Source organism: Fistularia commersonii, chromosome 8 (assembly GCF_037954325.1).
Source record: "Fistularia commersonii isolate RoL2024-O1a breed Wild chromosome 8, RoL_Fcom_v1.0, whole genome shotgun sequence".
NCBI classification, from domain to species: domain Eukaryota; kingdom Metazoa; phylum Chordata; class Actinopteri; order Syngnathiformes; family Fistulariidae; genus Fistularia; species Fistularia commersonii.
Window position 1 is genome coordinate 2,656,506 of NC_141291.1, and position 24,528 is coordinate 2,681,033.

The 24,528-nt window shown below is 43.7% G+C and overlaps 1 protein-coding gene across 2 annotated transcripts in view; it reads right to left on the bottom strand.

Moving 5' to 3' along the window:
• The window catches only part of LOC147231591 (A-type potassium channel modulatory protein DPP6-like), a 344,451-nt gene that overhangs the window by 25,414 nt on the left and 294,509 nt on the right, over positions 1-24,528 (bottom strand). For both annotated transcript variants that reach the window (XM_086150475.1, XM_086150474.1), the window contains exons 4-12: positions 24,117-24,211; positions 23,713-23,787; positions 22,226-22,278; positions 20,353-20,434; positions 12,596-12,716; positions 4,028-4,182; positions 3,844-3,941; positions 2,727-2,850; positions 977-1,015 (exon numbers count right to left, since the gene is read on the bottom strand). In XM_086150475.1, the coding sequence (XP_086006601.1) occupies positions 977-1,015; positions 2,727-2,850; positions 3,844-3,941; positions 4,028-4,182; positions 12,596-12,716; positions 20,353-20,434; positions 22,226-22,278; positions 23,713-23,787; positions 24,117-24,211 (842 nt within the window). The remainder of the gene's footprint in view (positions 1-976; positions 1,016-2,726; positions 2,851-3,843; positions 3,942-4,027; positions 4,183-12,595; positions 12,717-20,352; positions 20,435-22,225; positions 22,279-23,712; positions 23,788-24,116; positions 24,212-24,528) is intronic.

A 24,528-nucleotide genomic window follows, 5' to 3' on the forward strand; every position in this document is an offset into this window, starting at 1 on the left:
CGATTACGACTGAGAAACCGTGAAGAAAGCAAGCGACCAGATCAAGTGGGAGACATTTCCCCTGAAATCCCAGATGTTTCAGAGGTTTAAGTTTGTATCTTGTTTGATGCAAATATATCAATTTATTTATAAACTTTTGTGGCCACAGCGGTGGACAACATGCTGCAGCTACAATGGGTCTTTCTTCACTGGGTTCCACAGGGTCTGATTCCCAGAAAGCTCCGGGAGCATCACTGGAGTTCTCAAGGTCTTGGTCTTCTGTCCTTCAAGATCTGGACAAGTTGTCCTCTCTGGTCGGAAGTCTCTTCTTCTTCTTTTTCCTTCTGGTTGCTCCCTTCATCCATGCTTCATCCTCTTCTCTCACACCTTCCTCTAGACCTCCTGCCTGGCAGCTCCAACCCCAGCGTCCTTCTACCCAGATCGTCACCATCCCTCTTCTGTCCACGTCCAAACCACGATTGACTTCTTGATGATATCTTCATGGCTTGGCAACTTGACTTGAGTCTCACCCTCATCTTCCGTTCTGAAGAAGCCTCTCTGAGGACGTCAAGTTGCAGAGACAAGAAGAGTTCAACAAGAACTCATCATGGACAACTCCATGGACATGGCAGCAAGACTTGTATCTCCAGAACACCCAACATGTGCTGTCCCTCCGATGGACTCATTCCTGTTCCTATCCATCCTCCAGCTCCGCCTCCCGTCTTTTCCTCACTGCTCTCAACTTCCCTTTCGTCCTGACTTGTAGTCTTTTATCGCCTTCTCCACCCAGCATGAACGTGTCTCCTCACCTCTTTTCCTAATCACAGCAAACATCTAGGTTGTTTTTGTGCAAGCGTGTCCGTCTGCATCCTTAGTTTGGATTCAGCCAATTTTGCAGACAGTGGGCCGGAACTGCACATCTTCTGCGGATTATCTTAAAAGGCCGTCAAGGTCGGAGAGAAGTGTCGGTGGATGTTATGGAGACCTTCATCCTCACCTGCCTGTGGAGCCAGCCCTCGCTCTCGTCCTCGTGTTTCTGCAAATACAAGGTCTCAGTTTGAACCGGATGGAGTAATAACGGACTGTAATTTAAGTGTAAAGTGCACGCAGATACAGTACAGAGTGATATTTGGTTGCTGCTCTCTCATGCCGTCAAATATCAGTTTGTTACTGCGTACGCTTTATACTGAAATTGCACTTTATTATTATTATCACGGTAATTTCCGGACACTACGCTGCTACTTTTTTTTCCACATGCTTTGAAAAGCGGTTAATTTATGGATTTTTTTGGGGCTTCATGCCGCCAAAACGTTTAGCCTCGTCGCATCAGACCAATGAAATGACCGCCAATATTGATCTTTTTTTATCAATCGTGTTAAAGGCACTGCTCGGAAAAAGGCATTTCCAGTACGTATTCGTGGATGTTACCTTGTTGAGACGCATTATGAAAAATTTATTACATTTTGGACATTTATTTCAAAATGCACTGTTATTACAAAATGCGGCTCAACATACCTTTATGTCTTTAATTAAAAATTGAAAACAAAAAAAAAAATTGGTGTAAATATCTCATGTCACAACGTGGACACCTACACAAATGCGACCTATATATGTACATATATATTTATTCCTTATCATTAGTCGGTGAGGCTTATATTCAGGTGCGCTCAATAGTACGGAAATTATGGTAATGTACAGGACTGTCTCCGAAAATTAGAATATTGTGATAAAGTTCTGTATCTTCTGCAATGCAATTACAAAAACGAAAATGTCATTCATTACAAATCAACCGAAATATTCCAAACCTTTTATTATCTTAATATTGCTGATGGATTACATATTAAGAAAACTCAAAAATCCTATCTCAAAATTTTAGAATATCATGAAAAAGTAATTTTTTGTTCTTTTAATTGAAGAAAAGAAAGAAGAAAATCTGTTTTGTAACATTGGGCAACGATTCAAACAGGAAGTTGTGGTGGAAGATTGGATGAAACCAATCAAATGTTTTTGTTTTGTGTGTGCAGATTTCAAGGATTCCCTCACATCTGCAACAAAATTTTCGTCCAATTGCTGAAAAGTTGCGGTTCGCCAAACTCCATCAGGAGGAGTTTGGAAAAAGCCAAATGCGACCTGAAAATGTAGACATATATTCATCTGTTTATCTTCAACCGGTGCGCCTTATAGTCAGGCGCGCCCAATAGTCCAGAAATTATGTTAATTTATAAGCTAAATCTCAAAATCTTTGTACTTCAGACCTTAAATCACTTTATAGCCTTGACTTTGACACTTTATAGTTTTATTTGTATTTCTTATTCTCCCCCCTTTTTTTTTACTGTTTACACAATTTCCTACTATTATTTATCATTGTTATGTTTTACTTGAAACTCTGGCACAACAATTTCCTTTGGGATAAATAAAGTTGTTCTTAGTCTTAATCTTATTCTTAATAAAGCTGTTTTATAATTTGTTGGGAAATGATTCAAACAGGAAGTTGAATGAAACCAATCGGAAACGTTTAGTTTTTTTTTCTCTCGCGCGCAGATTTTAAGGATTCCCTCATGTCTGCAACCGACCGGGTTTGGAAACAGCCAATGGCGGCCCATATATGTACACATATATCTATTTAGTTGTTTTTTAGCTGTTGCGGCTTATCTTCAGGTGCGCTCAATAGTCCGGAAACTACGATATTTCGGTTACTTTCATGCTAACGTTGACTTTGACACCAGGGGAGGGGAGGAAGGACCGACCTTTGAGCAGACGCCGGTCGTGGCCTCGCACAGCGTGAGCACTGAGATGTTCTGGGCTCGGTTCAGCCAGTTGATAGCCAGCTTGGTGGTGGTGGCCCATTTGACCATGGTCACGTAGTACTCGCTGCGAAAGGGAACACGCTCCGTTTAACCTCAAGACACGTCAAGAGAATACAACTGAAAAGATGTTTTACTGTTAAATTATGTCATTTTTGAAAGGGAAATCAGGGGGGGGATTTTCAGGCCGAAAAAGAAAAAGTGACACTTTGAGAAGACATGGAATGCAGACATTATATATGCAGAAATGCAGATTGTTGTCCTTGTAACCGAACATTCCTGGTTGGATTCCCGCTTCCTCCCAGTGTTTTGAGCAAGACGTTGAACCCCAAACTGCTTCTCTGGCGCTGCTAGTCTGTATGCTAACTGCTCTTGGCTAATCCATGATAGGTTAAACGCACAAAATAAATTTCCCACATGGGATTAATAAAATATAATAAATAAAATCATTTACTGGAACACCCTGAGCCACTCTGAGGGAGAAGTGATGACTGGAAACATGGATTTATTTTGGATTTGATGTCACTTCTGTTGATTATTTCCATCTTGCTCTGCGTTGTGGTGTATTTTCATGGCAATGGGCGCCAATTTGTACCGATTCCTGATTCCTGTTGGTTCTGAATTCTTGCTCATGCCATGTTCCTGTCATAGTCAGGTCTGTAGAGCACTGACTGACATGTATTATGAACCTTTCTTCCCCTTTGAGAGATTTTCCATTGCTCCTGATTATACCCTGCTAAGTTCCCCAGTGGCTCCATGTTGCATGGTTGAGTTCACTTCTTGTCAAGTCGCCCTTTTTTTTCCGACTGAGTTTGCAACACAGTGGTCATTCAATCAAGTACAAGTGTTCAGACCTTCCTTTCTCATTTTAGGAAGACCTGAGGTCCTGCTTGAAGGACCCACTGATGCACATTATTGTAAAAGCAAAGTTTGGCTTTAAGAGGCTACCATCTTATGTGGAGTGAATGAATGAATGAAAGAATAGGGGGTTCTTAAAAGTAACAAAACAAAAGGAGCTAAATGTGTGGTCCAAAAACATGTATGAGTGGGAGCTCGTCACCCTATCCTGGGATCATCGGGTCTCCTCATCTCGATGGTGTGAAGAGGACCGTTAAGGTTCACGACATACAGGGAGATGACCGGGTTCTCCTCGCCGGCCTGAACAGGACGAGGAGAGACAAACATACGTTTGGTGAGCAATAACAGATGGATTTAAGTGAAATTAAAGACCACAGCTTCTCCACCTTTGGATAGTGGTACTCCTTCCCCACTGGGTAAGGCGTCCCTGTGAACATCGGCAACTCCATCCTGGGCACGAGGCTGTCGTTGATGGTGGCGTACGCTAATCTAGCGCCGTCTGGAGACCACCAATGGGCAATATGGGACTGGAAAATTTCTTCTGGAATAATCAAGGAGACAAAAAAAGGCCATTAGTCATAAAAGGTGGCTGGAAGAGAGGAAGGCAAAATGAACCGAGTCCAGGATGTAAACGATTGGAGAGCAACGGAGAAATACTGGAGTATACTGGATGGTGATTCAGGGAAAATATGCATGACATGGACGGTGCGGCGGTTAGCGCTTCTGCATCACAGCAACAAGGCAAAAGGTGCGATTCGGAGTTTGCATGTTCTGTATAGGGTTCCTCCGGGTTCTTCCGTTTGGTCCAAAAACTTGCAGTAGGTCAGCCAGAGACCAGACGAGTGAATGGTTGTATGTCCTCAGATGTGGCCATGAAATGGACATTGAGCTACGTTTGAGATAAGATAAGGTTATACTTTATTGATCCCCATAGGGGACATTCGGGCGCCACAGCAGCACAGGGCAAAGGACACGTACCAAAAGACATAAAGCAATGACAATGAATAGAGACATTAAAAAGGATGGCGACAACAAGAGTAAAGGGATGAAAATAGATAATAAACTGCTACCCAAGGACGGGAGTAAAGTGACGCGAGTGAGTGCTTGACAGGAAGTGGCCAGAGTTCCAGAAGCTGTTGTCCAGTCTGGTAGCCGTGGGCACAAAGGAGGGCCTGAAGCTGAGGCGCCCATCAGCGAGGCGAGAAGGATTGTCCAAGATAACTCCAAGTGCATCCGTCAATCTCCCCTTTGTTTCCAGACTGTCCGATCACACCACCGAGCGAGCTTGTCGAACCTGTTGACCTTGCTGGTGTTTGCACACTACGGTGAGGAGGAGCCCGCATGGCTACCGTGGACTGGAAGAAGGTCTGGAGGAGCTCCATATAGACACCAAACAACCTCATTCTCCTCAGAAAGAACATCCTTCTCTGACCCTTCCTGTGCAGTCCATTTTTGGGTTGATGTACTTGTATGGGGGAATTTTATGATCCACTATGGTTGTCTAGTAATTTATTTGTAGACATACATATATATATACTGCTCAAAAAAATAAAGGGGACATTTAAACAACACAATGTAACTCCAAGTCAATCACACTTGCAACAATGATTCATTTTCACTTGTTTTAAGGACATTACATCAATGTTGGATAAGCCTGTTATTTTCAATTTTAATTTTGAGTGTGACCCCAAATCCAGAGCTCCATGGGTTCATACATTTGATTTCCATTGATTATTTCTGATCTGCACATTCAACTATGTCGAGAACGAAGTATTTCATAAGAATACTTCATCCATTCAGATCTAGGATGTGTTATTCGTGTTCCTTTTATTTTTTTGAGCATTTTTTATTCTCTTTTTTTCTTTCTTTTTTAATTTTTTATTCTTGATATTCACAATTTTGATGCAGCCACCCCATGTGCCCCCCATTTGCCCCTCGGGGACAAATAAAGTTTTTCTGATTCTGATTGATCGATTTGATGAAACAATAAATAAAGTTAAGGAATCCGGAATTGCATTCAAAAAAAACAAGAATGACAGTCTCTTGGCCGACATCATATCCGAGCGTGGGTCGTCTCCTCCGGCTCCAGCTTTAACCGAGGAGCACAAATGCCGAGATCATAAATCACCGCGGCTTTTAATCTTAGTTCACCCCGTGGAAAATAGAACACGTTGACATTTTCTCGAAATTGAGCCAAATCACAGGAACTCGGAACAAAAAAAAAAAAAAAAATCAGAAGCGACTACGACCTCCGTTTCCACGCGTACGCATCTCTCAGGTGGAGGATGATCAAGAAAACCAGCTGGAGGCTCTTTTGAAAAGGCCGCGAGGATTCTCCCTTCATTTTTAAGCCCGTGGTCTACATTTGCATTCAAAGCGTTATTAGCGTTTACTTTCGGGGAACCTTGCAGACGGCGCTTAGCGATTAGCATTTTTCGTTATTTCACTTTCATTTCGTCCAGTCCGGTAGCATATTTGCTAATGACGAATAAAAAAAAAAAAAAAAAAAAAAAAAAGGAAAAAATTGGCGGCTCCGCTGCCTGCCTCGCCGAGTGAAGCCACTTGCGATTCACCGCCGGAGACGATCCGTCACCTTGGAGAGACGTTCTTACTTCTGGTAGCGTGAAGGGGAACAAACGAACGTGAGCGTAATTGGATATATGGAAAGCGCTCCCCGCGAGTTCAATCTTCACCCCCCTCTCTCCAACCGCCTCCCTTTTTCGCTAAATTGTTTCCTCCTCTTCCTCCGGGTTCTTCGGCGCTCCTCGCCAAGGTGAGCTGTCACAGATGGAGGTCCGTGCCCCGCGTTCTCCAGACTACATTATTCACCGACCGAGGGACATTATTAATGCATGACAGCCTGTGAGCCAAGTGGCTAATGGGAAGTAATGCATGTAAAGTATTCAGGCAGACTGAGATAATGAGAGGGAGCAGATAATCAAATGTCCCGGGTGGACCGGTTTTGGCTTCGCGTGGAAAAAGAAAAACCCTTTGAAGGTCAAATATGAATCTGGTCATCAAGATTCTCTCCAGGATGACGTGATGGTTCGTAAGGGGTTCCCGCTCGGGTTCCCCCAGGGGGCTCTTCCATGTGGAGTCTCCATGTTCTGATATCAAACCTTGTCCATAGCAAGCATACATGTCCTGCCCCAGTCTAACATACTTCTCCGCCACTCCAGACAACACCCTTGTACAGTATGTCATATAGAAATACAACCATGCAGATTGTCAATCATGCATCATTTAGAGCTGGGGGGTCATTTTGGTCCGGAGGCCACATCCGGCCCAATTTGATGTCAAGGGGGCCGGACCGGTAAAATCATAGCGTAGTTACCAATTTCTCATGCGATCTTAACATTGTGTTTACTCCCCTTATCCTGCGGGTCAAAAATGACCCATAAGACAATCTTTGTACCCTAGTGGTGTACAGCCGACATGGAAACATAAACAAAAAAGAAGTATAACTTTTTCTATATATGGGGTCTCTTTCGGAAAAGTCATAAAATTTCAAGTTGGAAAAAAAAAGGTGAAGGTGTTTTTTCTACAGCTAAACATGGTAGTGGGTCACTTTTGACCCGCACGACAACACAAGGGCTATAAGTCCAAATTTTTCCTTTGTTTTAATGTAAAGGAGAACAGGTAAATTATAAAAATATTTCTATGTAATGAACTGTTCCTGTAAAAAACACATGACAAACAACCTGAGATTCATGAAGAAAAGCAAATGCAATTTACAGCACTAGGCCTCAGTTTTGTCTTCTCAGTTTGTGCATTTTCTTGCATTTTTCACCATGGCGAGTCTCACAGTGGCACCCAAACTTGCTGCATCCAAACCAAGCATACAGGTTTCTTATTAACCTCAACGAACAAATAAGAAGTGCTCTATTTGTCTCGGAAAAGTCTACACTCCATGTCCCCTTTTCTCCTCTCTGACAACGGCATCTTGCTGATGAGAGTCACATATGTTGTGCTATGTTGCTAACACTGACTAAAACAGTGCAACCCTATCAGACAATATAGGAGCTGCGGTTTTATTTCAAAAAGTAGTTCATGATCTTTATGTATTTTTTAAATTGCACATTAATTCCACGGGCCGGATTGGACCCCCTAGCGTGCCGGTATTGGCCCGTGGGCCGTACGTTTGACTCCCTGGTTTAATTCTTCCTCCCGTGAAATATTGGATATTTTATATGCTGAAAACCTTTGATCAAGAATATTTTAGTTTCCATATCTGTATGTATGTAAAAAATATCCGGTTCTCGGGTCTGCTCTCAAAAAATCGTGAAGATAATCCTATTATGTGAAAATAAGACATGATATATCGAACAAGACACGGAAAAAAAAACAAAAAAAAAAAAACAAAACAATCACATGATCATTCCCTTAAAAATGGCACCACAGTAACATGTTTTTTAACATACATCTCCAGTAAGTATCTGAGGAAGAGCCTATGATTACCAGAAACGTCATGCGAGAATAAGTTTTTTGTGTTATATGTAAAGTAAATGTTTATTTTTGGTGCATATGTTTTTTTAATAACATGTATCCAGTAAACTTTTTTGATCCTTTTTTGATAATTTTGAGACATACAACCATTCACCCTCTCATTCACATCATAGATACATATATAACAAAGTTTCCAGAATATAAGCCGCTACTTTTTTCACACTGTGGGTTAAATTTAGCGAGGCTCTTAGCTAACCGCTAAGAGATTTAACACGCTCAGTTAAAACAACGTTTTGTTGATCGTTTCTAATAATTCCAAGTTCCTTGTAGAAATACCTACATTTCTGCAACTTTAATAACAATGCGGATGATTTACGGATTATTTTTGGACTAACGAGCTTCACAGAGCCAAAATATTTAGCCTCGTCACATCGGATTAAATTATCGTGAAATTCTGAGAATGTTCAGTTCCGGCACCGAAGAAGACGACTTTAACGGTTTTAGTACGCAGCAGGGAGACCAAGATAGCGGAGAAAGAAAATGGATGGACTTTTCCTTGTGTTATTATTAATCTTTGACATCAACCGTGTTACAGGCATTGTTTGGAAAAAAGCATTTCCAGTATGTATTATTACAGCTTATTAAGTGCAGCCTCTTATGCACACATATATTTATTTAGTCATTTTTAGCCGGTGTGACTTATATTCAGGTGCTCTCAACAGTCCGGAAATTATGCTAATGTATAAGCTAAATAAAGCTGTTTTTATAATCTGTTTTGTAACGCTGAGAAATAATTCAAACAGGAAGTTGTGGAGAATGATTGGATGAAGCCAATTGGAAACAATTTTGTTCTTTTTTTGTTTATTCGTGTGTGTGTGTGTGTGTGTGTGTAGATTTTAAGGATTCCCTCACGTCTACAACCATAATTAACCGGTGATCTTAGGGAGCTCATCGGACAATTGCTGAAAAGTTGCGATTTGCAAAACTCCGACAGTGCCGTGTTACAGCCACTGTTTGGAAAAATAAAAAAAACATTTTCAGTATGTATGTAATTTAAAGCAAAAAACAATGTTTCTGTGTAAATATCTCATATTACAACATGGACACCTGCAGCTTATTGACACATGAGACCTTTATATGTACACACATATTTACCATATTTTCCGCACTATAAGGCGCACCTAAAAGCCTTCAATTTTCTCAAAAACCGACAGTGCGCCTTATAATCCAGTGCGCCTTATATATGGATCAATATTGAGCCGCAAGAGGTCTCGCAACAATGGGAAGCAGCCACCGACTCCATTTTCTCCCATAGAAGAAGTAGCGCGCGGTGCATGCTGGGATATATGACTGCGCGAAACATGCATTTTCATTTCCATTTGTGTGTGTGTGTGTGTGTGGGTGTGTGTGTGTGTAAAGACCCCAAAACAGCTCCTTTCAAGAGACACTCTAACGTTTAAACTCAAGGCTATCAGTCACGCAGAGAGCAGCAAGTAGAAGCGTCTCTACAGTCACTATTCCAATGGAGGCAACAGCGCTAGCTAGCGACATGGACATCAATGAATTTAGAGGCGGTCCTTCTCGGTGCTTTTGTTTTATGAAACGCTCTGAACTGTGACAAATTGAGTTGGAAATACATTGTTTTCAACGAAGGCGGCGCAAATCCCAGTAAGAGCTACCGGTACGTACGATACCGTATTATGAATGCACTGACTTGTTTCGGGAGTGAACGGAGTTGTCAGATCGTTGGTTTGTATTTTATTTATAAAGTTTGACTGACTTATCTGGCTGTTTTGTTGACATCCCCTTTAGCGCTGCTCCATTTAGTGGATGCATAACCATAACAACTCCAGCCACTACTGTAGCTTCTATTCTATGCGCCTTATAATGCAGTGCACCTTATATACTACATTTCTTTAAAATAGGCCATTCATTGAAGGTGCGCCTTATAATGCAGTGCGCCTTATAGTGTGGAAAATATGGTAGTGTTGAGGCTAATATTCTGGTGCACTCAATAGTCTGGGAAAATGCAAATACGGTAATCTCTTGTAAACCTCTTGTTTTCATGTCTGGACAATTCAATAAACCTCCTGCATGTGTTTGGTCTGCAGGAGGAACCTGGAGAACCCTGAGGAACCCCACGCAGACACTCGGGAACATGGAGCCTCCACACAGAAATGTGACTATGGACTTCTTGCTATGAGGCGGAAGCTCGAAACCTCTGCACCACCGAGTCGCCTTATAACGTGAATCGAGAAGACGTGAATTAATCCGACGAGCTTCGCAAGACTTCCTCGAAAGTGTGACGCACAGCTTTTTTCAAAATTCTTTATTTTTAAACATAATCACCCGGGTAACGTCGCTATTGGATTCCCCGGGGGGAGGGGAAGGGAAGGGGAGGGAGGTTCGCAGGCGACACAACGATAAACAAACGCAATCCTCTTCGTGGAAAAAGCCATCCGCGCAAACATCTGCGGGGGCGAACACGACTCCAATCACAGCCACGCCAGGTTTTATCTCGGCGCAGCAGAGCCCAATAAACAGCTGCTTCCTCGGGCGCCGTCACATCGCGGGATGTGTCAGGATCGGTAATCAGACCGGCGACAGACGACAGAACACTTCACTCCCCCCTCGGGTATTACGGACTATTATACACAGCTGACTGGACTCCGCGTCTCCATTTTTTAAACTTTTAATTTTTTTGCCCTCTATTGAACGCTGGCTCACGCAGAGAGAGCAGAGGATTAGGAAGCGACCGACGAAAGCCGGAAGATACTCCTCGCCCGGGAGATTATTTGGCAACCTTTTAACCCCCCGTGCCGCAAATCTGACGCCGCGACGAGCCGGGCTCGAGAACTCCGGGCTTCGGCTTGACCTCGGCCGGGCAGCCGTTAGCAAGCGCGCAGGATCTGTAGGCTTCATTCAAAGCGAAAAACGTAAACCCCGAAAAAATGTACAAGTGGAATCCATGGATTGGGGATTTGTTTATGTGGAATAGAACGGTATCAAAATGTGTCAAACTCAAGGCCCGCGGGCCAAATGTGGCCCACCACGTCACTGGCTCGTGAGAACATCTTGAAAGGTCTGACTGTCCTAAAATAAGTCAATCCATAAACAACATTTCCCACGACTCATGCCGATCATGTTACCCGCCCAAGTGACGGCGTCCCGCCATTAGATCGCTGTGTATCCACAACAATACCCTTTTCAACAAGTGGAATTGAGAAACACAAATGATCCCTTAATGTCCAGGAAGAGAAGAGTTGATTTAGATGGAAGGCTGTTTCAAGAAAGATGGGAAGGAGAATACATGTTTGTGCATCGAGGAGATAAAGCGGTGAAAAAGCAGGAGTATATAGGGAAGGCGGTTAGCAAAGAAATATTGGGATACTGAGAGGACTGAAGAGAACAGACAGGAGTTCAGGGAGATGCGACGAAAGGTAAAGATAGAGGTGGCAAAGGAAAAACAAAGGGTGTACGATGACTTGTATGCTCGGTTGGACAGTAAGGAGGGAGAGAATGATCTATACACTTTGGCGAAACAGAGGGAAATGTATTGACAGATGCTAGATGAGTGATGGGAAGATGGAAAGAGTACTTTGAAGAGCTGATGAATGTGGAAAATGAAAGGGCGGCAAGGGTAGAAGAGGTGACCACAAAGTAGCACTAATTAGTAAAAGTGAAGTGAGGAAGGCAGTGAAGAGGACGAAGAGTGAAAAGGCAGTTGGTCCTGATGATATACCCGTGGAGGTGTGGAAGTGTCTAGGAGAGGCAGCGGTAGAGTTTCTGACTCGATTATTCAACAGGATCTTAGAGTGAGAGGATGCCTGAAGAATGGAGACGAAGTGTGATGGTGCCTATTTTTATGAATAAAGGGGCTGTGCAGAATTGTAGCAACTATAGAGGGATCAAGAGGAAGTTGGTAGGATGATCTGATGAAGCCAATCGGAAATGTTTTCGTCATTTTTTTGTTGATTTACTTATGCAGACTTTCAGGATTTCCTCACGTCTGCAACCATAATTGTCGGGTCATCTAACGGAGCTCAGCGGCCGATCGCCGAAAAGTCGCGACTTGCCAAACTCCATCAGGAGCAGGCAGTGCGCCACCAAAATCAACTGAACCGGGACCTGTGAGAACAAGATCTGACTGCCTGTTCGACATCAAGTTCGTGCAGATGAAAGTTGCAAGACTCTTGGAGGTTCAGATGCAGAGGTTATCTGAGGTTGCTCTGCTCCGTTTTTTAATTTTGACATCTTCGCCCGGCTCCTCTAGCCGTGAATTCGCCGAGCTGACATTTGAAAACCTCAGCCGCCTTTCGGATCCCCGCTGCCTGAAAGCGCGGTTTTCCCCCCCAAGCACTTCCAAATATTCAAACTTATCATTTAATGAGCAGATAAATGTTTCACTGACAGATAAATCATAACATCTATTTGATGACACAGAGTGTGAAAACAAAATAAAACTCTCTCTCTCCATCGGAACCTTGCGATTGCGAACCAGCCGTTACCTTCATACAGCCAATCGCTGAGGCCGTTGAAGATGACGCCCTCCTTTCCAGTGGACACCAGGCGAATGGAGCGGCTCTCCACCGTAGACCTGTAGTAGATGTTGTTCTCGAAAATGAAGATCTATCGGGAGCAAGACAGAAAGAAAAGATTGGGATTGGAAATTAGCATTAAAACATGGGAGATGCTGCTGCCCATTGGGCCAAACTCCAAGGTAAACCACATCCAGAAGCCCAATCCAGATGATAAATAAGCTAACAAACAAAACAAAAAACAAGCTACCAGCAAGCTGATGAGCTAACAAAAAAACACACAAATCACCAGCAGCAGTCTGAAGCATATCGTTCAACCATGTTTTGTTAAGCTGGGCCAACCACACCCCAAGAAGGCTGAACTGTGAAATCCAGCTACATGCTACTTAGCCGATCCAGAAGCAAACAATGTTGTGCCAGCAAACCAGCTAGCATGCTTCCTCCTTAACCACATCTGCTGCCAGAGACTTGTTGCTGACCACAGGTTTCAGGCTCCAACCGGAAATAGCTAGCTCAGTCAGTTAGCAATGATAGACTCTGCCACAAAATCACGGTAGCCCACTTTTGCGGGCCACACTGAGCCCTCCAGTCTCGCTGCTTTAAATCTTCTGCCATCTGAGCATACCTAGCTTTCTTACACTCACAAACGTCCTCAACTCGGTTCTCCAAGGATGACGTAAGTTCATCTCTGCCACAGACCACAATAACATATCCAGCCGTAGCCGGGAGCTAACAATATATGCTAGGATAACTAGCTGCTCTTTCGGGTCAACCATCATCTCCCAAGCTTCACCTATACTTAGCTACCCTGAGTTGTGCCTGAACCTCTCTGGTCTAACCATTTTCTCCTCCTGCATGAATTTAAACTACCCAGCCTCTGAACCAGTAACTGCAGAATCTACCTGTAGAGCATCCATTAATCTACGGGAGGTGCTGCTGTCCACTGGGCCAAAATCCATGGTAAAACACATCTAGACACCCAATCCAGATCATAAATAAGCTAACAAACCAACAAAACAATAAACAAGCTACCAGCAAACTAACAAGTTAACAAAAAACACACAAATAACTAGTTGCCAAACTTAGCCAGCAGATGTCTGAAGCATACCATTGGGGTAGATGTTTTTTTCCCAAACATTTCAACACCTGAATATTATTATTGAATTATTATAAGAAGATCAGTCCAAGTTCAGCCTTCTGGTTGGAATCCACAAGATGCATGAGTTCGCGACCGTACTGTTTTTTATTTCAGGAGCCGACGAAACTTTTCAACTGTCAGACAACGGCCCCGGATTTTGACTTTTGCGGGGGGGGACCTTTGCGGGGAATTTTCAAAATATGAAATCAATATTGGATTATTGAAGAAAAGTTGAATATTCCCCTCCATGAGCTGGTGTCACCGCCACAGTTTTTACAAAGTTATATCCCTTCGGAAGACTTGAAACGATGGGGAAATCCATAGAATAACGATCGCACTTCCAGCAATCACAATAGCATCACGGGACACGATAAAACGCAACGTTTATTTATTCCAGTTAAAAAAGATGCCTTCGCTACTGAAAGAATAATTCATCGATATACGTCTTATTTGAAGGGATCAGCAAGTTACTTGGCTTTTTCCATCCATGCTCTCGTGTTCCTTCATAGTAGCTCTTTTATATCTTCCCTGGGCTCTCATTGGTCAGATTCCCAGGCGGCGTGACTCCACCTACTTCGGCATCCCGCCAGGCGTCAGTAATACTTATCTTTTTTTTTTTTTAGGATTATTAAATAATCAAATATCTTTTCGGCTATTAGCATGTACAAGTTAGCGCTAGTGCTATTAGCAGCCAGTACATGCTCTACATGGGAAGTGTCGTAGACTACTGGGTTGTGATTCGACGCCAAAGAAATAAAATCAGAATTGACTTTTGCAAGTACTCTGTCGGTACGAGGCTGAACATAAAAAACCTTGTTTCGGGCTCCAGAGGTGTACGAATTTCAGTTTCCAGTCATTTGCGGTTAGCTAATGAGCTTCCTCGCATTTCGTTCGATTGAACTTTCTCCATTCTCTCTCCACTGTCTATTCATGTGTCCTTATTTGTTTTATTTCATCTGAATTTATTTCTTGCGTTCTCCATTTTCCTGCTTCTCGTCCGTTAATTTGAGAATTTTAATTTCAGCCCGTTATTTGTGTTCGCTGCTTGTTGGACGAGATTCGTAAATAAACGTAATTATTTTAAAATGTACTCACGTCTTTCAGGATTGTATTTTTTTTTCATTTCCCCGTTGCTTTGACAGAGGATTGTATTCTCGATTGGTTTTAAAGCCGACCGCATTTACATTCTTAACAGCGACAAAATGAAATGTATGAATAAAACATGAAACGAAAAAGTCATTGGAAAATGAAACTCCCGAAAAAGAAAAAAAGTCCGAGTTGGTTAGATCTCACTAATGCAATCAACCGTATGCTTTCACTTCTGTCTGACCAAATGTATTCGGGGAAAATGTTGTTTGCTTCATTCATGCGTTCATTCACACGCCGTATCGAGACCTTCAGACGTTCTCAGATTTGGATAATGTAGGGTTTCCAAGGAACCTTCGTGGAGACTCTGGCTGTGAGGCGACGTAAGATGTCCAATCTTATTACAGGTCCAGCATATCTGAACGAAATGATAAGACCTTATGTTCCCGGCAGAGAGCTGCGTTCCTCTAATACAAACCTACTAGCAGTACCTTCTGCTCGCTCTAAGTGATCTCAGGCAAAACTGTTCTCAGTTCTACCACCTCAGTGGTGGAACAAACTTCCGGAAGCAACAAGACTAGCATCATCTCTCTCTACCTTCAAGAAACAGGTAAAAACTGTTCTCTTTCAGGATCATTTACTGCCCTGATGCCCCAGATCAGGTTAGACACCAAGTTAGGCTATGCAGTGTGTGTGTGTGTGTGTGTGTGTGTGTGTGTGTGTGTACGTATGTGTACGTTTTTGTCTTAAAAAAAAAAAAAACAAAACAAAAAAAAAAAAAAAACCCAGCTTACTGTTCTGTATATTTCCTCTGCATCTTGTATTTGCAAGTGTTATTTGCAGTGCTTATGTCTTCTATTGTAAGTCGCTTTGGATAAAAGCGTCTACCAAATGTAATGCAATGTAATTATAAATACCATTCCTAGTATTTTCCAAATAACTTCCGTTCCATCAGTCTATCAGTTATCATCCACCCCTGAGGGGCTGAGATCGGATCGAGTGGGTCGGGTCTCTCCTTGATCCCCAGCGATGCTCTCCGGCCTTTTCCCCTCCGGAGGAACCCAAGACTCTCTGACCAGATGAGACTTAGAATCCCACCGTGCGTCCAGAAACCATCTGGTCTGGACCACCTGGACTGGAAGGTGTGGAGACCAGATGCCTCCCACCGTCCGTCGCTGAAGATTAAACCTAATAACCCCATTTCTTCTGATCATTACCAGAAACAGGAGGGTACATCCTTACTCGGGCTGACCTTGAAGCTGAATGAATTACTACAGTGGACCTTTGGTTGGGCTACTTCGCAAATTTTATTTGTAATTCAGCTCTCGTGATTTATCAATTTTTTTTTTAACAATAATTTATTGTAATAAAAAAATTAATAACAATATTCATATTTTAATTTTTATATTTTTAAATCAATTATTATTATTATTATTATTATTATTTTATTATTATTATTGATTTATTAGATTTTTTTTTTTGTGATGAAATAGCCGTATTCTAGCCTACGAAGAAAAACAGTCAAAAATATAGTAAAGTTAGTACTTTGGATAAAAGCGTCTGCCAAATGACTGTAATGTAATGTTAGACCAAGATACATTTCATAAAATAAATAAAATATGGGATCTCTTGCTAAACACAGATACTCAGCATCGCTCCTACCGTTGTACCCACACAAGATCTCAGATGGAATAAAAATTGTGCTGGTTCACGATTTTAAGGGCTTTTCACCAACTGAAAGTGGAAAAGGCAGTGAAACTGGCACGCATTCTTGGAGGAGATGCTTCTCCGACACGACTCCTGACGAAATCAACGGTTTGTTGACAAGGCGAGGACCTCGCCGAGGTGATGAAGTCTGCCAGAGAGGAACAGTAAGCGTAGTACTGTCGATGGCGGGAGGTACGTAAAGGGTTGAGTGAGGTATGTCGAGGATTAATATATCTGTAAATACCATCAAAATTATCACTACTTCGCGGAAATACACTTTTCGCAGGGGGGTCTTGGAACCGTGGAACTCCCGCAAAAAGCGAGGGTCCCCTCTACAACCACCCTGCTGAGTTCAGAGCTCACTTTCGAACTCCTTTTCAGACAATGACAAACATGGAGACGGCGCAAGAGCTGGAGAAGACGTACATTGCAAGACATTTACACAAGTAGATGGCGGTAGACTTTAAATACGGAACATTCACGGTTCCATTCCTGGCTCCTCCTTGTGTGTCGAAGTGTTGTTGAACAAGATACTGCTCCCATGGCGCCGCTTGATGGCTCCCGAATGCTCATGGTTCATCCATGATGGGTTAAATGTCGAGCAGAATTTCCCGCGAGGGATCAATAAAAAATATAAAACTAAAAATAAATGGCGGCATGTTCTCAGAGAATTCTCCTCCGAGGTCATACCGACACCATGTTGTCTTCTTCTTCCATGTGCCTGTCGCCGGTCGAACTCGAGCATACCGCGCTACCCCGCCTACTCGTTGGTACCGCTCCGCTAGCTGCATTTGGCTACACATCCGCTAACGCTAGCACAGAAATGGAGCGCAGAGGACAGGCAGAAGGCTCCCTAGAGGAGGAACATTCTGGAACATCCTGGAAAACATAAGAGAGCCTCTGCATCGCAAGTGCGTCGGCCATGTTTTGAAGATTAGCCGCGAACCGAGGAGAGCAGAAATACACCTTTCATGGATTGAAGGTTGACACTTTACGCATCGCGGAAACAAGCAAACGCAGTGTCTTGGTGCAGAAACCTACTTCAGTAATACTCTGGAGAGTCTGAGGACAAATATGGTCAAGTATGTGCTCACTCACGCATGTCTCCACGGAGGAGAAAATAGATCTAATCATGCGCGTCAGGGAATTGGGGGAAGGAAAACAGGTGGGGTAATTTATGCGTATTAGCAATACGAGCACAACAACATATGCTCGTCGCTTACGAAGCGCGAACCCGTTCCACTTTGCAGACATCTCACACTTTGACCTTCTCGGCGGAGAGACTACGAATCTTCGGGGAAACCAGCTGCAGCTTAGCTTCCCGTACGACCGCGCCCAATACTCGTTGGCTGGAACTAAATCCGACGGGCTAACGGCAGGAAATTTGAATCCGCCTGAATCTGTGTTAATTAACGCGCTGATGAGATATCAGGTAATTAATCTGCTTTGTGCTGAAGGATATGATGGCGCATTCTTCCTGCCCTGCAAACCAACACAGCGGAGCTTAAGGACAAGATGGCGCACGTGATATTTGAGGAGGTAGAGGCTTCGTGAGCTGAAAAGCGTTCGCTTGACAAGTCGACTTCCCATGTACAGCAGGCGTCACCCATTGTTATTTTTTCACAAGTTATTATCGTATATCCTCAGCCAGCGCTATGTGACTGTTAGCGCTACCTGTGTCCTCGACTTACATCAGAATTCCGTTCTACGGAAATGCAATTTTCGTATCAGTCCGAGCTCACAAGGGTACAAAAATGGAGGCCACAATGAGGAGCAAAAAGTCTCCCAAAAAAAAGTCACAAACAAAAGACAGAATGTAGCCTGATCCAATCCGACGTGCAACCGGTGAATGTAAACAAAGCACTGCTTGACAATCCATTTGTCCACTGCGCTCGCCAACTAGTTCCCGCACGGAATTTGTTTTGATAAATGCTGTACGTCAGAATTATGGATCTGCACTTTCTTCATAAATTTGTTGGCGATGGCGACGTAACCGTGAAACGCTGCAGGTCAAGGACGTTGAAACCGAGGGCCGGCTGTAGTTAGCTTGCGATCATTTGAGCCTGTCGGTCCCAACTGTCATACAGCCAGCCCTCTCTCGTCTCGACTAAACTCTTGCTTTCTTTCTCACTCTCTCTCTTTTTTACCACGACTGGTCGAGACAGAAGGCCTCCCACATCGAGCCAAGATTTCTGCCCGGTAAAACCGGTGTTTCCTCATTGCTGTTGCCGAGTGGTTGCTGGGTTTCATTCATGTGTTGTACCGCTTATCCCTCAACCAAGGTCACGGGGCTACTGAAGCATACCCTGACCATCATGGGCATCACTGGGGTTCACCCTGGACCAGTTGCCACTTCACCACAGGCTTGGGAAATCTAGGAACTCCAAGGAACCTCCGGCATGATTTTGGACTTTGATAGGAATCCGGAGTACCTGGAGGAAACCCAGGCCGACGTGGAGGACATGTAAATTCTCAGAAGAGAGTGCGCAACTGTGCTGCCGTAGATCATTTCAAATTGCCTCATCCGGCGGCGGGTGAATAAAATCTGACTTGACTCCCGGCCGGAGGAAGTGTCCTCACAAGGCACCGAGGAAACAACACCTTTGAATTTGGAAGGGATATCCAGCGCATCGTTTACAGCCTCACCGGTCAATTGGTCAGCATAATGGAGCCCTCAGCCGTACCGGGCAACTCATAAAGCCGGGAAATGTGACGTGACCGTGTCATATTTCTCAGGTGTTTGAGCTGGCGAAGCCATTAATCTCAGGTAGATCGATTACAACGGAACTGAGCAAGGGAGTCGCCGCGATAAATAACGTTATGTCCGACGTTTGGTTTCGTTACCGGGGCCGGGAGAGGCGGCTAGTGAAGATGTGCAGATCTTTTGACTCTTGTTCCGACGACACAAAGCCCAATTTACAACGGCCACTTCTTCTTCTTCTTCTTCTTCTTCTTCTTCTTCTGTGGGCTGCTCCCATCAGGGGTCAGCGCCGCCAATCATCTATGCACAGCATCCCCAACTAACTTCCTGTCCTCCTTCCTTCCAACCTCAGAGTCGTTCTACCCAAATGTCCACCATCCGTCCTCTGCGCAAGTCCAAACCATCTCAGCCTGCTCTCCAGAACATCCAACAAGCGCGGTGACCTCTGATGGACCTCACCCCCGATGTTGTCCATACCAGTCGCGAACTTCAACACCTTCATCGCTACAGAATAAGAAATCTCCGATCCCCATTTTTCCCCAAGGACAGACAGGTCACTGTCACTTCAATGATCTGAAAACTCCACTTTGTACGGCGAGTTCTCCATGTAAACTCCAAACGGTAATCTCACTAAGTTGCTCTTTTCTTCCAACGAACGACAACTCCGTTAGCACAACAACTCACTTTACGCCTAGTTTCTGCAGATCAACTCTTCCACTTACACAACAAGACCCGCCCAGAAACTCCCCGGAGGTCATCAGAAGTGAAGAAGCCTCTCGAATGAGGAGCAAAACGTCTTCAAGTGAAGAAATTCAAATCCAGTTGCCAAGACAAGAAGATTTCAACAAGAATTCACCACGAACTGGATGACTGAGAACCTCCGCAGACACCAAAAGGTCCTTCCATACTTTTCTTCCAAGTTCCTCTGGCCGAGACAAACACCTTTAGAAGAATAATTTATGACTTCCAACCAGCTCTATTCATCATTTATGTTCTTGTCGGCTGCTTTGCGCTCTGAAGTTATGGGATGCGACGGACCATCCGAAACATCTCCGGTCCGCAGGCGCAAAACATGGTGGGGACTGTGCTTCTTACCAGTTGCTGGCCCTTGGGTCCCCATCCTGCGTACTGCAGCTGAGCGTTTCGCACTTCCGGAGGGTTCAAATTCCAAGTTTCCCTGAAGGCGACACGGAAACAGAAAGCGTAGGTTACGTCCGGGGGTGTCTGGCTTTCGGCGCCGCGCAAGGTGAGGAACGAGCGCGGTAGATCTGAGTGCAACGGTTTAAGTACACCCATAAATACCGGCGCTCCATAACCGTGTCACCGGTCCCGATTGCGGAAAGTGCTGCGCAGTGCAGGCTGCAGAATTAGAGGCACCACGGCCTCTATATCTTCGCCCGGAGCAGGGGATGAATGAGGTCATCGGCGAGGTGCAGTGATGACCTCTGACCACTGGGTGGCAGCAAGCATGTAGATTTGAGAGGAGGGCTACTTCCTGCCAATGCCGCCGTAGGTGGATATTATGGAGATTAAACCGAAACAGGGTACTTCTGCTCTCGGAGGAGGTGATCGTAACGTAGCGCGTCGAGGCTGAGGATCAATCAGCTTTAATAAACGATGACGTCAACATTCGTCACCTTGGGATCGTCACGCTTTTGGATCAGCTCCCCCGAGACCCTGTGATTTCGGAGTGAATTTAGAGAACGTTGTTTACGTGTGTTCATAAATGGCCGGTTCAGGTGATGCCGATGAGGATTTTTTTTTGGCGCAGGTGAGAAGGAAGAAGGACGTTTGGACAGAAAGTCCAAAGTCCATAGCGGCCAGCTAGGAGTGCATACAAAGACAACAGTTCGCTTTAGGGTCGGCTAATCCTAGATTCCCTGTCGGCTACTTCGCATTTTTCCAGCCGTACTGTTTAGTTTGATCGATTGATTTATCTATTTCTTTCGACGTTGGATTTTCTTCAAACGCAACGGAAGAAAATGGATTTATTGTTACGGTTTTACCTCTCCTACCGGTTTACGGACTTAAATCACAAAGATCCCCAACTGGTAAAAAGGTCTTTCGAATGTGTCTGTTTTCTTATTCATCATCCAACTTCTTATCCTGCACTTTTGGGGTCACTGAAGACTTTCCCAACCGTCCTTGGACCCGAGTTCACCCCGGGTGAGTGGACGACCCGGACACATGTGACCATTCTTGCTACTTTATACATCCGGACAATTCAGGGTCTCCACTGAACCTCCTGCACATTTTCGGACAATGGAAGGAACTCCACTGAGAAATGGGGAGAACATGGAGACTCCACCCAGTAAGGCCCCCAGGTGGGTATCCAACCGGGTTCCTTCTTGACGTGAGGCGGAAATACTAAACACCGAACCACCTCTTCATTTATACGTCGGTTCAAAGTGCTGCAGCCAAAGTCCAAGGAGGTTCATTGGAGATAATGAACAAATCAATGGTTTAAATTGACTCGTATGCAATTAGAACTGGGGTTTCCTTTTCCTTACGGCTAAAATAATCCGCCCCCCCCCCAATAAAAAAAAACAACAATTCTTACAACTTGAAGCGTTTTTTTTACGGCCACACAAAGAAACAACCTAGCAAGGTTGTTTTCTCAATCTGGGAAACATCTGAAGGGTAACATCTGATGGCCCCCAGATGACCAAAGTAACAATATCACAACAATATCACAACAATAGCACTTTCAACTTGCAAAATACATATTTTATTGCCTGTTTATATATTGTATAGTTATTTTATTGCCTATCTGTATATTTTATATATATTGTCGATTTTATACAGTTTGATATTTGTATTGTCCAGGACTACAGATGGAAATTAGCTATAAGCTATAATCTGGTACAAACATCTCTGCCTCTGTGCTTAATGTATTTGTACACTGTCCTAATAATCTTCGAAACAAACAAACAAACAAACAAGGAGGTGATTTCTCCAGGTTACTCACGGGGTTTCCAGGCTGCAGATGATGTAGAAGGCGGTGTAGGAGTGCTGGTACACCTGCGTGGAGACGGAGCAGGACAGGAGATACATCATGCTACCGGCCAAAGATCATACCGTTCATCTCAAACGCTTAGAAAACACTAAAAAAAAACTCAAATCTGCTCTTTTTGGTCCATTTGAGAGACAAAGTTGGAGCCGTTAGATGTTGGATGTGAACGTTGTGATTTTTTATTTTTCTGTTCTTTAAAAATAACGCTCGTGACTTTCCGACCGAAGCGGGACGAGGATGATTTACGACATCTGCGTGCAAAAAAATACGAATCGATCAGAGACTGGAAAATAGGTTTGGCGGAGAAACCTAAAAAATGAAAAACAGTAAAAAAAAAAAAAAAAAAAAAAAAAAAAGAGTAAATAATACAACAAGGTTTCACAACATTTGGACGAGGAGAGCTTTAAATATTTATGAACCCTTTTTTTTTTTTTTTTCTTAAATAACTGCACATTAAACATGCGGCGCGGAATCGTGGAAGTCACCGGGAGACGCATTAACATTCCGATTAGGGGAGTTTGTGTGTGTGTTTTTTTTTTTTTTTGGAGTGTGTGTGTTTGTGCTCAGACACCGTGTTGATTACCCCGCCATCCATATGGCGCGTTATGGAGATGAGGTGTGTGTGTGTGTGTGTGTGTGTGGAGCGGCTGCAGCGAGCGCAGCAAAGGAATGACTGTCATCTATCAAGGTGATGGACATTTAGATGGAATAATAAATGCAAACACATGCGGTACAACACACTCCGCTCCACCGCCGCGCTCCTGAAATTCCCACTCGGTATATAAGTTTATTTTCCCCGCCATCTTTTCACGCGACTCCGCAAACACGAGCATCGGCTCATTCGCTATGATTTGATCGTGGGGGTTTATTAATATTGAAAATATCTCGATGCGCGTCGCGACGGAGGAGCGGTTGATGAATTCAATTTGGTCGATTTGGAATCCCCGCAGCCTCGCTGGGGGTTTCGGGGGTTCGTTTTTGTCGCACCCCGAAACCCCCTCCTCCGGTTGACATATATTGCTCAAAAAAATAAAGGGAACACTTGAACAACACAATGTAACTCCAAGTCAATCACACTTGTGTGAAATCATAGTGTCCACTCAGGAAGCAACACAGATTCATTTTGACTTGTTTTAAGGACATTACATCAAAGTTGGATCAGCCTGGAGTTTGTTTTTACACTTTAATTTGGAGTGTGATTCCTAATCAGACCTCCATGGGTTGATACAATTGATTTCCATTGATCATTTTTGTGTGATTTTGTTGTCAGCACATGCAACTGTGTAAAGAGCAAAGTATTTCATAAGAATATTTCATTCATTTAGATCTAGGATGTGTTTTTTTAAGTGTTCCCTTTATTTTTTTGAGCAGTGTATTTGCCTGTCAGTTTGCTAATTAAAAAAAAAAAATAAAAGAAAAATAAAAGAAAACGAGGAGCTCACCGGCGCGACGTTGTAAGCTAGCAGCACGTGCTTCATGTCCGGCGACACCTCGTACTTGCTGGCTTTGTACATTTCCTGCAAAAAAAAAAACAAAAAACAAAAGAAACAGCACGCTGATGAGACCTTTAACCATGCATGGTATCTTTTTCATTAACCCGCTACTCAAAACGCCATGTTTGACGGATTGCCGGGTTCTGGCGGCAAATGGGGTCTCGGCGGCGGAAATCGGGGCGATTCCGAAGGCGAAGTCGTCAGCCGGAGCCGCCGCAGACCCGCATCTCCATCTCCGGCTGATGTTGCGCCGTCGCCTGATTGAGCCTCGTGACCGGTTAGTCCGCAATTTCGGAAAAGGTAATTGGAGAAAAAAAAAAAAAAAAAAGAAAGAAAGACGAAGTCACACTTACAAATTTCTTATTATGAACCAAGATGGTCTTTTGGTCGGTGTCGACATTGAACCTGATGACATCTCCGTCGCGATTGCGGTACAGTAGCTCATTACCTGTGGAGGGGAGGAAGAGGAGGAGGAAAGCGAGGGAATAGGCAGGAAGAGAGAGCAATTTTAGTAAAACGTTTAAATCTACGCACAAATTATAATCGGACCATGAATATGTTTGCCGGAATCTGTCCTTGGGGTTTGGTTGCAAAAACACTCCGACGCTCAGGACCAATGCAGAGATGGAACAAATTGTGAAAAATAAACCTAAGGCATTATTCATTCATTCATTCATTCATTCATTCATTCATTCTTTGGTTTTGGGGGCGGATTCTATCCCAACTGTCACCACAAAGACACATATTCATATTCTTATCATGTTC